Source organism: Mus caroli, unplaced genomic scaffold, assembly GCF_978045245.1.
Source record: "Mus caroli unplaced genomic scaffold, Mus_caroli_1 scaffold_2, whole genome shotgun sequence".
Taxonomy (NCBI): Eukaryota; Metazoa; Chordata; class Mammalia; order Rodentia; family Muridae; genus Mus; species Mus caroli.
In genome coordinates, this window is record NW_028227257.1 from 90,471,338 (window position 1) to 90,486,733 (window position 15,396).

At 36.5% G+C, this 15,396-nt stretch overlaps 1 protein-coding gene across 1 annotated transcript; it reads right to left on the reverse strand.

The window, feature by feature from the left end:
• Positions 1–3,004: 3,004 nt before the first annotated feature.
• LOC110288393 (olfactory receptor 4C5-like) lies at positions 3,005–3,937 on the reverse strand. Its single transcript, XM_085829785.1, has one exon. The coding sequence runs from the start codon at positions 3,935–3,937 to the stop codon at positions 3,005–3,007; it is 933 nt and encodes a 310-aa protein (XP_085685911.1).
• Between the last annotated feature and the right edge of the window lie 11,459 nt (positions 3,938–15,396).

A 15,396-nucleotide genomic window follows, 5' to 3' on the forward strand; every position in this document is an offset into this window, starting at 1 on the left:
AGATACTATTTTATCTTCTTTTCCTCATAGAAAATCTTGTTTTCTCTATCTGTGGTGATTGAGAGTATGGGCTGGCATCTGTGGTCTCTTAAAGAATCCAAGACATTTGTCCAGGACTTTCTGCCTTTTAGAGTCTCTGTTTAGAAGTAATTTTGTATAATTTTGATAGGTGTGACGTTGTATCTTACATGAGCTTTTTTTTCCTTGCAGCTTTTATATTCTTTATTTTCTGTAGATTTAGTGTTTTAATCATTATGTGGCAGAAGGATTTTCTTTTCAGGACAAATCTTCTTGGTGTTCTGTAAGCTTCTTATATGTTTATTGTCATCTCTTTCTTTCAGTTGCAAAATGTTCTCCTATGATCTTGTGGAAATTATTTTCTGGGCCTTGTTGTTGTAAATTTTCACTTTCTTGTATTCCTATTATCTTAGGTTTGTTATTTTTCATGGGGTCGCAAGTCTCTTGGGTATTTTGTGTCAGGCGATTTTTAATTTAACATTTTCTTTGACTGATATTCCAATCATATCTTCTTCACCTGAGATTCCCTCTTTCATTTCTCTCATTTTTGTTTGTGATACTTACACCTGTAGTTCTTGTTCTTTCTCTCAATTTCTCATCTTCAGGATTCCTTCTGTGTGTGTTTTCTTTAATGCTTCTATTTCCATTTTCAAGTCTTGAACTCTTTTGTTCATTTTCTTCACCTATTTGTTTGCATTTTCTTGTTTTTATTTAAAGGATTAATTATTTCCTTTTCAAAGACCTCTATCATCTTCATAAGATTGGAGTACTATTATCTTGTGCTTCAGCTGTGTTAGCATATCCATGGCTTACTGTAGTAGGGTAGCTGGGTTCTGGTGGTACCATATTGCCTGATTGCTGTTGAATGAGTTTTTACCCTTGCTTTTAGCCATCTGCATTTAGTAACTATTGTAGGTTCAGATGCTGATTTCAGCCTTTATCATTGTTGGATGGGTGTTTTTTCAATTTTTTTTTTACCCTTTGGTTTCTGTTTCTTGTGTGTTTTGTGGCCCAAGTGGCCTGGATTTCTGGTGACTAGCAAGTTTGAGTCTTCAGGATTATCGCTGGGGATTTTGTGGCCTCTGTGGTTTGGGGTGTTAACATTGTCTCTAGAATCCCTAGTTCCAGTATTGTCTAGGGTTTCTAGTGATGGTGTATTTCCAGAAAAGCAAGCATATTTGTGGAATTTAAAATTAGGTCCAGTGGGTAGGGGGTAGTTTAAGGCTATTGGGTGTGTTTTAAGGGGCTACATTAGGCAAGAGCCTGGGGAAGGATCCTATGTGTCAATTATTGGTCAGGAGTAAGCTGCATTTTGTTGTGGTTACATAAACACATTTTGAATTCTCAGTTTAACACATACAATTTCCTTACCTGCTCACTCAGTATTGGTGAGTGATCTGCACGGAAAACCATTCTCCATATGGTTACTCATTAATCCAGGTTGGTTATCTAAAGACACCCCCAACTCAGTGGATACCTTCTAGCTTTACTATATCAGGGAAAAATGATCTATGAAACAGTATATGGCTGTTAAATGGTTAAATGTGCAAGTGACATAACTTGCACATAGATTATTACCTGAAACAACTGGGCTGGAAACTGATGGCAGCATATCATTATTTAGTGATGAGAAAATGGTTAAGAAAAACTTATGTCTAAATTGGAGGTAAATGGTGATACTTAATATAGATGTACGTGTTTACCAGTTTGATAAATTGGTCTTTATGACAGTAGTAATGAAATTGCTAAGTTTTGGAAGATTGCTTTCTTGACTCTGATCTGTTATTTTCTTTCTTCCTCTTAAATATGATTATATTTATATTTAGTTGTTTTGAGAATTTCATACAATGAGTACTACATATATATCATTTCTGCCTCTTTTCTCTCCACCTCTACTTCCTTCTGCAGTTATCTCAACTTCCTGTCCAACTTAAATTCATTATATCTTCTTTAACTTCACACACACACACACACACACACACACACACACACACACACACACTAGTGGGTTAATTTAGTGTTGCATGTATGTACATGTGTTTAGGACTGAGCACGTGGATAACAATAGGGAACTTGTTCTTGGAGAAAACTGACCATCCTTCTGTCAGAAGCCATTAATTGCCTGCAATCACAGAAGAAGGGGAAGAAAAAAATGGGTTATCTAATGTACGAGGATGCTGCTGATGCTTCTAGACATGACATGGAATCTGCATGCATGGTATCCTACAAAGAATGGTTGTCTAATCAAGACCTGCCTAATGAAAAGCCTGGAGTACATGCCTCATCATGCCAAGATGAGGAAAATTTCATAAGACCCTATTTAAGATGAAGATCTGCAGACAATAAATGTTTTTCCTTAATAATTATAGTGCTTATGTCTCAAATTATTCTCTAATGAACTGATCTACAATTGCATATGCAGATTTGAGGTTTTAGAATTTATTTCTGATTTATTCAGATAGCCATTATTTTTATGTATTGAGTATCTTTGTTCTTATAAACTAAGATACTGACTTATCCAAGACAAGATATTTTGAAAAAAAAGTATGTGAAAGATCCTTTTCACACACAAAAAAATCTCCAGAAAACACCTTCTACCCAAGAGACTTAGTTATTGAGTTATCTATATTACTCTATAGTTATATGTGGAGGAAATTTACAACACTCCTTGGCTTTGATCAAAGAAAATAATTTATTCTGGAAAAAGCTGGGTTATAATGTCAACATTGTTCCTGGAATTGGGTAGTATGGCTGTCTAAGTTTTGGGTTCAGTTTTGCCCCAGAGACTTTTATTTCTCAAAATGTTCTAAGTAGAAGAACTTTCAGTTATCTTTAGTAAAATTTCGACTTTTATGAAAGAGAAACTCATATAATTTAAAAGATAAGGATAATGAAATATATTCATATATTTTGAGTTCAATAGCAATATTATTTACATGAGTCACACTTGGAAAATAGAAAACAAGCCTATTGCTATCCTTTCTATTCATGTAAATCTTTTCCCAGGTATTCTTTGGTTCCAGAGTTTTCTCATGGCATTTTTCACTTCTGTGTTTCTGAGGGAATAGATTAAAGGGTTTAGCATGGGTGTTATCACAGTATAGAACACAGCCACAACTTTGTCAAAGGGGAAAATGACCATGGGCCTAAGATAAATGAATATGCAGGGTACAAAGAATAAGAGGACCACTGTAATATGGGAGGTACAGGTGGAGAGAGGCTTCAGCTGTTCTTCTGTGCTATGAGTCTTTAGAGAGCAAAAGATGAGTACATAAGAGGTGAGAAGAATAGAAAAAATTAGCATACACATTAGCCCACTGTTGGCAGCAACAAAGAGTCCAAAGATGTGGTTGTCAGTGCAGGAAAGTTTTAAGAGAGGGAAAAGGTCACAGATAAAATGGTCAATGATATTTGGGCCACAGAAAGGCAACCAGACCATAAAAAGAATTTGAATCAAAGCATGAAGAAATCCCCCAGCCCAGGCCGTGGAAACCAGGAAGCCACATACTCTCCTGTTCATTGTGATCATGTAATATAGTGGCTTGCAGATGGCCACATAGCGGTCATAGGCCATAGCTGTGAGCAGGATGATCTCAACTCCACCAAAGAAATGTTCTGCAAAGATCTGAGTCATGCAGCCATTGAAGGAGATTGTTTTTTTTTCAGCAAGTAAGTCATATATCATTTTTGGGGCCATGGTGGAAGAGCAGCAGCCATCTACGAAGGATAAAAAGGACAGAAAAAAGTACATGGGGGATCCCAGTGTTGGGCTAGAGATGACTGTAACAATAATGAGCAGGTTGCCAATGAGGGTAAGGGAGTAGATGAGTGCAAATATGACAAGTAAGAGTTTCTGCACATCTGGATTCTGTGTCAGCCCAAGCAGGATGAATTCTGTCACATTGTTTATTTGCTTCATGGATCTAGTTAGAAATTTGGATAATTGATTGATCTGTGAATAGCAAAACAATTAAAAATGCGGCTGATAAATGTTGAAGCAACAAAAAATTTCTTTCATATAGTTTTCACTGTAACACAGATGGGAATACAAAGCAGCAAACCCTAGTTTTTTAAAGTTCCTTAAATTTGGACCATAGTATTGGTCATATAATAAATGTATAGCCATTTGCTCTTTTAGATCTGGATTCACATACACACACACACACACACACACACACACACACACACACACACACAGCTTAACTTAAAATACCCTGAATGAAGCCTTTGGTGAAGAGAACACACAGCATGTTGAACTGGAATATTTTACAAAGATACTTGAAACTTCAGAACTCATCATTTCAGACCTTCAGTCATGTTTAGATTTCTGTGGGCACTTTACACATAATATCAGAGTTTAAGAAAGATGATTAGCTAAGGGAAAATTACTATTGATATAAAGAAACAAAAGCACCATGTTGTAATGGACAGAACATGTTCTTTAGAATTAAATGGACTATTATGAGCCTACAAACTATGCTGCTAAAATTTGCCGTATTGAACATAGGGGAAGTCACAAATTATATGCAGGTAGGTGTTAATGATGTATTTATTACATATATCAAACTTTAAGTCTTTTTTTTTATTTGTGTGTGTGTGTTGTTGTGATGTGTGTATATTTTTGGGGGTGTGAATATGTGTTTGTGTATGTGTCTGTGGACCAAGAGGACAGAGGTCAATGTGATGTGTCTTTCTCAATTGTTTTCCTTATTGTGTGATATAGGTTGACTGTAACTCAGTGATTGGCTAGACTGTCAGGCCCTTGCTGGTCTTCACTCTCTCAATGTAGGTATTTCAAACAGGTGATGACATGTCCAGCATTTACATGGTGCTAGGGATTCAAACTCAGGTTTTTCCATGCTTATACAAAATCTCTTTAGCTACTAAGCAGTCTCATCCCCAAAGTGTATAGCTTTCCATACACTTGAGATTTTTGGTAACAGAGAAAAATAATAAAATGTATATTATTATTTATATTATCAAAATATTTACTTTAATTTTAATCAGAGAGAAATGAATAACAACTCAGGAAGTAAGAAACTAGCTATTGAATATATTCAGAAAATGGTTAAATCCAGAAATAAATACATTTAGCCAGATAAAAAATAGGAATATGTAATATTCTTGGTGCTTTAAAAATATAAGCAAACCAAAGAACTCCGGGGAACCCAGCAAGGAAACAAATATGGTTTAGAGACAAGAGGACATTATTTTTTACAGACATTTTAAAATGTCTGTGAAGTAGTCTGAAATAATAATCACACATTGTTTGTAGAAGATTATCAGCAACTAGGCAGGCAACTTTGAAAACAGAGTCTTTCCTCAGGGCTGCCAAGAAGTCAGAGGCGGAGAGTAAGACCCAGACCATTGGAAAACAGAAAAATCATTCTATGTATTTATGTATTTACATCACCAAGTATACACACATGCATGCATATATTTATATATGCATATATATACATATATACACACACACATATATATATGTATATACACACACACAAACATATACATAGAGAAGAGGTTTATAAGTGAAAATGCCAAATTGATTTATCTTATAAGTTACAAAGACACAATTAAAAACAGTGAACTACTTAAAGCTGTAAACTGACAGAGATCTCTTTACTTGTATTATCCAGTGTTGATAAATAGTAGTTGATATCTTCTGAGATCTGACTCCAAGGGACAAGGGACATATCATTGGTTATGACTTTAGCCACATATTCCTTAGGTTTCAAGTGTTTTGGATGAAGATGTTTCAGAGCACATATTCATTCTAACCAAAAGAAATAACAACTTTAATGTTTACATAAGGAGGAATAATTAAATGAGTTAGGTTTATACAATGTCAAGTAGGCATTAAAATATTTTTCAAATAGAATTAACAATTTTGAAAAAATCTTTATGAATAGGAAACACAAAATATAAAATAGCTTATATTATCTCAAAAGCTAAATACCCACAGAAACACTTCAGAAAAAGCACATCGTATAATGAAAATGCATGCCTGAATTGTGAGGATTAGGACAATTTTTGTGTCAACAAAAGATTCTGAGTTTTATACAAAAGAATGTTATTTTTTCAGTTAGTTCAATAATGTAATAAGAACTTCCCTTTACTATCAGGTTTGAGGCCATGGTATCCAGAGTGATCTTTAGTTTATTAGGAGATTTGGTTACTTTCATGACCAAAATTACAGCATTAGAAACACATATTTAAATCTATCTTGTCTAAATTTAATATATTACTCAGAAACAAGCTAACCAGACAGGCAGACACCTGTAATCTGAGTTCTACAGAAGCCGAGGCTTGAGGTGTGAGTGTAAGAGCACCCTGACTCACATACAGAGACACCAGCTCAAAGGGACAACAAAGATCATTCATAAGGAAAATGCAGGTTATATTTACCTCCAAATGTTTACACTCCATGGGAAGTCAGTTTCTTGGCAGAGATCAGCTCCTGTGAAGTTAGCATTCCCTAACCTTTCACTAGCTGCTTCCTCGCAAGTGTACCCATTTTTCTTTAAATATATTTATTTTCTTTGTTAGTGACCCCAAAATCACTGTCAACAAAAGGATTTGTCAGATTTCTTTTGCTCTCAAAGGTCATACAGTCCTGTGCATATGAGGGATAAGCATTCCAAGATAGAAACTGAAACATGTTAAAATCAGCTTCAAAGTATTCAAAAAATTGATCAGATAAAACACCCAAATGTCATAGCACATCTTTCTCTAAGCTACTTTTCTGTGTGTCTGCCTGGATGATTATGTAAAATATATCATTTTACCTAATATAAAACCCTGAATCTGAGATATTACCTTATATAAAACCCCCAAATAGCAAAGAACAGTAACATAGAAAAGTTAGGGATTGCAAGCTCCAGAGACCAGTCCTACATGTACCTTTCCTTGGAATAGCAGGTGCTGAATTCGGCTACTTCAAATCTTTCTCCAAGGAAGCCCAAGGACACCTTCATTGATTCCTGAAACTCTGGAAAAAATGGGTTGTAAACTTAGAACCCGGTGGGTTCTTATATCTATGTGGTCTTTAGATCAGGAATACCCAAAATCTGTCCTTACCAGCATTCTCATGAGTGGATTCAGGAAATGATTGGTACATTTTATATAAATGAGAGAAGTTAGGGCTATCCCAACCTCTCAGCTCCCAGAGGTCTAGAATTAGCTTCCTTAGCCAAGATGTCATTTAAATCAACATATCCAATTTTCTCTTTTGTGCCCAGGACATCTGTGATCAAAAGTTTGGGAAAGAGCCAGCTAGAATAGCAAGTCGCATCTGTGTAATTCTGTGTGGGAAATGATTTACAGCCTGAGACCTAAAGCCCAGAATAGTCCAGTCCAGGGGAAATGGGTGAGGAATCTGGTTCCAGCTCATAAAACAACATTAATAATACCTCTTATAAAAACAGTGTTATTGGTAAGACTGAGCAATGCATGAACAGTATCTAACTCAGAGCAATACAGGTCTGTTTCTATTATCAATGTTTTAAGGATAGATAAGCACAGGCTAAAAAGAGTTCTTCAATACTGTAGTCACAATGTTTCTTAATACTAGGAGCTTTGACAATTTCTTGTTAACAGTAAGACTTTTCCTAGGGAAACACAGCACCTGCATCTACCCACCCTAGTTAGGAAGTGAGTGCATACCATGTGTGTTCTTTTTGTTGGGTTACCTCACTCAGGATGATATCCTTCAGATCCATCCATTTGACTAAGAATTTCACGAATTCATTGTTTTTAATTACTGAGTAGTACTCCATTGTGTAAATGTACCACATTTTCTGTATCATTCCTTTGTTGAGGAACATCTGGGTTCTTTCCAGCTTCTGGCTATTATAAATAAGGCTGCTATGAACATAGAGGAGCATGTGTCCTTATGACAAGAAGGAACATCTTCCGGGTATACGCCCAGGAGAGGTATTGCTGGATCATTTGGTAGTACTATGTCCAATTTTCTGAGGAACTGCCAGACTGACTTCCAGAATGGTTGTACAAGCTTGCAATCCCACCAACAACGGAGGAGTGTCCTTCTTTCTCCACATCCTTGCCAGCATCTGCTGTCACCTGAATTTTTGATCTTAGCCATTCTGACTGATGTGAGGTAGAATCTCAGGGTTGTTTTGATTTGCATTTCTGCCAAGACCGGGCCCAGTTGATTTTCTGGAGTCCACCTTCTTGAGTTCTTTATATATATATATTGGATATTAGTCCCCTATCTGATTTAGGATAGGTAAAGATCCTTTCCCAATCTGTTGGTGGCCTTTTTGTCTTATTGGCAGTGTCTTTTGCCTTACAGAAGCTTTGCAATTTTTTGAGGTCCCATTTGTCAATTCTTGATCTTACAGCACAAGCCATTGCTATTCTTTTCAGGAATTTTTTCCCCTGTGCCCATATCTTCGAGGCTTTTCCCCACTTTCTCCTCTATGAGTTTCAGTATCTAAGGTTTATGTGGAGTTACTTGATCCATGAAGACTTGACCTTAGTACAAGGAGATAAGAATGGATCAATTCGAATTCTTCTACATGATAACCACCAGTTGTGGCAGCACCATGAGTTGAAAATGTTCTCATTTTTTGACTGAACGATTTTAGCTCACTTGTCAAAAATCAAGTGACTATAAGTGTGTGGGTTCATTTCTGGGTCTTCAGTTCTATTCCATTGATCTACCTGTCTGTCGCTGTACCAGTACCATGTAGTTATTATCACAATTGCTCTGTAGGACTGTTGAGCTCAGGCATGGTGATTTCAACAGAGGTTCTTTGATCCCTGGGAAGAGTTTTTGCTATCCTAGGTTTTTTGTTATTCCAGATGAATTTGCAAATTGCCCTTTCTAACTCAGTGAAGAATTGAGTTGGAATTTTGATGGGGATTGCATTAAATCTGTAGATTGCTTTTGGTAGAATAGATATTTTTACTATATTAATCCTGCCAATCCATGAGCATGGGAGATCTTTCCATCTTCTGAGATCTTCTTTGATTTCTCTCTTCAAAGAGTTGAAGTTCTTATCATACAGATCTTTCACTTCCTTAGTTAGAATCACACAATGTTATTCTATATTATTTGTGACTATTGAGAAGGGTGTTGTTTCCCTAATTTCTTTCTCAGCCTGTTTATCCTTTGCATATCCATTGATTTGTTCGAGTTAATTTTATATCCAGCAACTTCACTGAAGCTGTTTATAAGGTTTAGGAGTTCTCTGGTGGAAATTTTAGGATCATTTATATATACTATCATCTGCAAATAGTGATATTTTGACTTCTTCCTTTCCAATTTGTATCCCCTTGATCTCCTTTTGCTGTCTAATTGCTCTGGCTAGGACTTCAAGTACTATATTGAATAGGTAGGAAAAAAAGTGGGCAGCTTTGTCTAGTCCCTGGTTTTAGTGGGTTTGCTTTCATCTTCTCTCCATTTACTTTGATGTTTGTTACTGGTTTGCTGTAGATTGCTTGTATTATGTTTAGGAATGGGCCTTGAATTCCTGATCTTTCCATGACTTTTATCATGAATGGGTGTTGGATTTTGTTAAATGGTTTCTCAGCATGTAACGAGATGATCACGTGGTTTTTGTCTTTGAGTTTGTTTATAAAGTGGATTACACTGATGGATTTCCAGACTTCCATATATTAAATGATTTCTGCATCCCTGGAATGAAGCCTACTTGATCATGAGGGGTGATTATTTTAATGTGTTCTTGGATTTGCTTAGCGAGAATTTTATTGAGTATTTTTGCATTGATTGTCATAAGCGAAATTGGTTTGAAGTTCTCTTTCTTTTTTGGGTCTATATGTGGTTTAGGTATCAGAGCAATGATCCTTCATAGAATGAATTGGGTAGAGTACCTTCCATTTCTATTTTGTGGAATAGTTTAGGAGAACTGGAATTAGGTATTCTTTGAACGTTTGATAGAATTCTCCACTAAACCCATCTGGTCATGGGCTTCATTAGGTTGGGAGACTATTAATGACTGCTTCTATTTCTTTAGGTGATATGGGTCTGTTCAGGTCATTAAATTGATCCTGATTTAACTTTGGTATCTGGTATCTGTCTAGAAATTTGGCCATTTCATCCAGGTATTCCAGTTTTGTTGACTATAGCCTTTTGTAGAAGGATTTCATGGTGTTTTGGATTTCCTCAGGTTCTGTTGTTATGCCTCCCTTTTCATTTCTGATTTTGTTAATTAGGATGCTGTCCCTGTGCCCTCTAGTGAGTCTGGCTAAGGGTTTATCTATCTTGTTGATTTTCTCAAAGAACCAGCTCCTCGTTTGGTTGATTCTTTGAATAGCCCTTTTTGTTTCTACTTGGTTGATTTCAGCCCTGAGTTTGATTATTTCCTGCCTTCTACACCTCTTGGGTAAATTTGCTTCCTTCTGTTCTAGAGCTTTTAGGTGGGCTGTCAAGCTGCTAGTGTATATTCTCTCTAGTTTCTTTTTGGAGGCACTCAGAGCTCTGAGTTTTCCTATTAGGACTGCTTTCATTGTTTCCCATAAGTTTCAGAATGTTGTGGCTTCATTTTCATTAAACTCTAAAAAGTCTTTAATTTCTTACTTTATTTCTTCCTTGACCAAGGTATCATTGAGTAGAGTGGTTTTCAGCTTCCATGTGAATGTTGAATTTCTATTATTTATGTTGCTATTGAAGATCAGCCTTAGTACATGGTGATCTGATAGGATGCATGGGATAATTTCAATATTTTTGAATATGTTGAAGCCTATTTTGTGACCAATTATATGGTCAATTTTGGAGAAGGTACCATGAGGTGCTGAGAAGAAAGTATATCCTTTTTTTTTTTTTTGTAGGGTAAAATGTTCTGTAGATATCTGTTAAATCCATTTTTTTTATAACTTCTGTTAGTTTCAATGTATCTCTGTTTAATTTCTGTTTTCAGGTTCTGTCCATTGATGAGAGTGGGGTGTTGAAGTCTCCCACTATTATTGTGTGAGGTGCAATATGTGCTTTGAGCTTTACTATAGTTTCTTTAATGAAAGTGGCTGTCCTTGCATTTGGAACATAGATATTCAGAATTGAGAGTTCATTTTGGCAGATTTTACCATTGATAAATATGAAGTGCCCCTCCTTGTCTTTTTTGATAACTTTGGTTGGAAGTCAATTTTATTCGATATTAGAATGGCTACTCCAGCTTGTTTCTTTGGGCCATTTGCTTGGAAAATTGTGTTCCAGCCTTTTACACTAAAGTAGTGTTTGTCTTTTTTGCTGAGGTAGGTTTCCTTAAGCAGTGAAAAGTTGTGTCCTGTTTATGTAGCCAGTCTGTTAGTCTATGTCCTTTTATTGGGGAATTGAATCCATTGATATTAAGAGATATTTAGGAAAAGTATTTGTTGTTTCCTATTATTTTGTTGTTACAGTTGGGATTCTTTTCTTGTGGCTGTCTTCTTTCAGGTTTGTTGAAGGATTACTTCCTTGCTTTTTCTAGGATGTAGTTTCCATCCCTGTGTTGGTGTTTTCCCAGCATTATCCTCTGAAGGGCTGGATTCGTGGAAAGATATTGTGTGAATTTTATTTTGTCATGAAATACTTTGGTTTCTCCATTTATGGTAATTGAGAGTTTTGCTGGGTATAGTAGCCTGGGCTGGCATTTGTTTTCTCTTAGGGTCTCTATGACATCTGTCTATGATCTTCTGGTTTTCATGGTCTCTGGTGAGAAGTCTGGTGTAATTCTAATAGGCCTGCCTTTATATGTTACTTTACCTTTTTCCCTTACTGCTTTTAATATTCTATCTTTATTTAGTGCATTTGTTGTTCTGATTATTATGTGTTGGGAGAAATTTCTTTTCTGTCTATTTGCAGTTCTGTAGGCTTCTTGTTTGTCCATGGGCATTTCTTTCTTTTAATTATGGAAGTTTTCTTCTAAAATTTTGTTGAAGATATTTACTGGCCTTTAAGTTGAAAATCTTCATTCTTATCTTTACCTATTATCAGTAGGTTTGGTCTTCTCATTGTGTCCTAGATTTCCTGGATGTTTTGAGTTAGGATCTTTGTTCGTTTTGCATTTTCTTTGATTGTTATGTCCATGTTCTCTATGGAATCTTCTGCCCCTGAGATTCTCTCTTCCATCTCTTGTGTTCTGTTGCTGATGCTCGCATCTATGGTTCCTGATTTCTTTCCTAGGGTTTGGGTTTCTATCTCCAGAGTTGTCTCCCTTTGGGTTTTCTTCATTGTTTCTACTTCCCTTTTTAGATCTTGGATGGTTAAGTTCAAATCCATCACCTGTTTGGTTGTGTTTTCCTGTAATTCTTTAAGGGATTTTTGTGTTTCTTCTTAAGGTCTTCTACCTGTTTAGCAGTGTTTCCTGTAATTCCTTGAGGGAATTTGTTCTTCCTCTTTAACTGCTTCTACCTGTTTAGCAGTGTTATCCTGTATTTCTTTAAGTGAATTATTAATGCCCTTCTTAAAATCCTCTACCAGCATCATGAGATATAGTTTTATACCTGAATCTTGCTTTTCAGCTGTGTTGGGGTATCCAGGACTCGCCATGGTGGGCATACTGGGTTCTGATGATGCCCAGTGGTCCTGGTTTCTGTTAGTAAGATTCTTTTGTTTGCTTTTTGTCATCTGATAATCTCTGTTGTTAGATGTTCTAGCTGTCTCTGGTTGGAGCTTGTTCCTCCTGTGATTCTTTAGCCTCTGTCAGTACTCCTGGGAGACCAAAACAAAGACACAGAAGGATTTTGATATTTTGAAAAAAATCCATGAGTTTAATATATAGAAAAAGGCCACTGTCCTTCAGAAAGATACTGGCACGTGAAACCCTTAATAATCAGGCACACATATGATGAGATCCACTATTCTTTTGCCTTAGGAATGAACAAGAAATAATATATTTTCTTGTCTATGACACAAGTGATGACATAGGATAGTAATGAAGGGGCTATGGAAAAGAACAAAGAAAATCCAAATTCCTCATTACCTTGTCCAAAAATATATAAGGGGCAATACTTGTCAACTTATACTGTGTGGTTAGTGTAGTATTTTAACACCAAAATCAAAAATGCTGCTAAAAGAAATGTGTATTATAATGTGTGAAAATAGATGTAAAAATTCAATTAAAAACTAGAACATCATTTTAGTAATTATTTTAGATCATGTGCAAGTTAGGTTTAACCCAGAAATAAAAAGTTTTCAATAAAAATTATTCAGTAAAGTGCATTCTATTAATATAAGCAAAATCCATGATGCTTAGGATATAATGTTTAGTGACTTTAGCAATTAAAACTGACGGCTCTATTGTTCCTGGTACTACTGGCTCTCTACCTACTATCTAGCCATGTGTGTTATGACAACTATTTAAACTTTTATGATAGGTGATTTAACAATAAGCTCTCCTCCAAGATGTAGAGAAATTTTCATAGTATATATTATTAGAATCTTGGGATACTGAACTATTTTCCTGGTAGTACTATGAATGAAGGATAGCTGACACTTTTTGGATTTTTAAAATTTAACTAATCCACTTTACATCCAAGTCTCTGCTCTCCTATCCCCCTCACACATCCCATCCCCTCATAAAATCTTTTTTTTTTTTTTTTTTTTTTTTTGTTTTTTCGAGACAGGGTTTCTCTTTATAGCCCTGGCTGTCCTGAAACTCACTTTGTAGACCCAGCTGGCCTCGAACTCAGAAATCCACCTGTCTTTGCCTCCCGAGTCCTGGGATTAAAGGAGTGTGCCACCACTCCCAGCTATAAAATAAAATTTTATTACTTCTTTTTTTTAGATTATAATATCGTTGAATTATTTCCTCCTTCTCTTTCATACTTCATACTTCTATAACTTCCCATATACCCCTCCTCACTCTATTACTGAAGCCAGGAGGTGTTTACTGACATGAGCCTGGTATAGCTGTCCCCTGAGAGGCTCTGCTAGAGCCTGACCAATACAGATGGTGATGCTCTCAGCCAACCATCGGACCGAGCACAGGGTCCCCCAATGGAGGAGTTAGGAGAAGGACTGAAGGAGCTGAAGGGGTTTGCAACCCCATAGGAAGAACAATATCAATTGACCCAATTCCCCAGAGTTCCCAGGTGCTAAACCACCAACCAAAGAGTACCCATGGCTCTTGCTGGTTATGTAGCAGAAAATTGCCTTATCTGGTATCAGTGGGAGGGGAGGCCCCTGGTCCTGTGGAAAATCGATGCCCTAGCATAGGGGAATGTTAGAGCAGTGAGGCAGGAGTGGGAGGGTGGGCAAGCATCCTCATAGAAGCAGTGGAAAGGCCTATGAGATAGACAGTTTTTGGAGTGAAAACCAAGAAGAGGAATAGCATTTGAAATGTAAATAAATAAAGTAACCAATTTATAAAAAAGGTTGTTTCTACTGAGAATCATGCCCTATTTGCTCCACTGAGATTCCTGATTGGCTACAGGAGGTGGCTTTTTCAGGATCTGAATCTCCAATGTAGTGAGTCATAGCTAAGATCACCCCCACTGATTCTTTGGTGTCTCCCTTATTCAGGGTCTCTATCTCATCCTGGAGATGCCCCCCAAATCCTTACCCCTGCCAGTTGCAGATTTACATTCATTTTCATGGCCATCTAGCTATCTTGTTTATCCTTCCCCACACCTGAATCTGAACCTCCTATTCTGCCACCACCCCACTCCCAGTTTCCTCCCTCCATCTCCTCTTATGACTATTTTATTCCCCCTTCTAAGTGAGATTCAAGGTTCCTTGCTTTCACCTTCCTCCCTGCTTACCTTCTTTGAGTCTGTGGAGTATATCATGGTACCTGTATTTTATGGCTAATATACACTTGTTGATATATACCATGCATGTCCTTTTGGTAGTGGGTTATCTCACTCTGAATGATTATCTCAAGTTCTCACAATCTTACAGAATGTCTTTCATAGCACTTCTTAAACTCTTCTACAAAGTAGAGACTGAGGAATTCTTCAAAACTCATTTTATGTGACTAATATTTAATATGGAACAGGAATTAAATATAGACAAACAACTACATAAAACAAGTTCAAACCAAAACACCTCCTGCAGTCATGGCTACTGCAGGACAGGGGTTGTGTGCTATGAACATTCTATTAGGAATGGCAGCCCCAGCATCCATTACTGTCTGGTGATATCCCTGAAGCGTGTTGAGTTTGAAGAACTTTCACAATCTTTCAACTACTGCACTATATTAGTGTAAAGAATTTATGTCTTGCTATTTAAAAACTATGTGATTCTCCTTTGTACTGATGAATCAGGTACAGAGAGAAGCAGCTGTCATGCATTCACAGTGCTCATCAGTGTCAGAGGTGAGATGACACAGCAAGCCTGTTTGTTCCAGGCTTTATCAACCATATTTTCTTTACTCAAGCCAATTTCCTAAATTCTTTAATAAATAGTTTTACTTA

Bases quoted from the DNA above. Each gene is read 5' to 3' on its own strand.
- LOC110288393 (XM_085829785.1), bottom strand. From the start codon at position 3,937: ATGAAGCAAATAAACAATGTGACAGAATTCATCCTGCTTGGGCTGACA.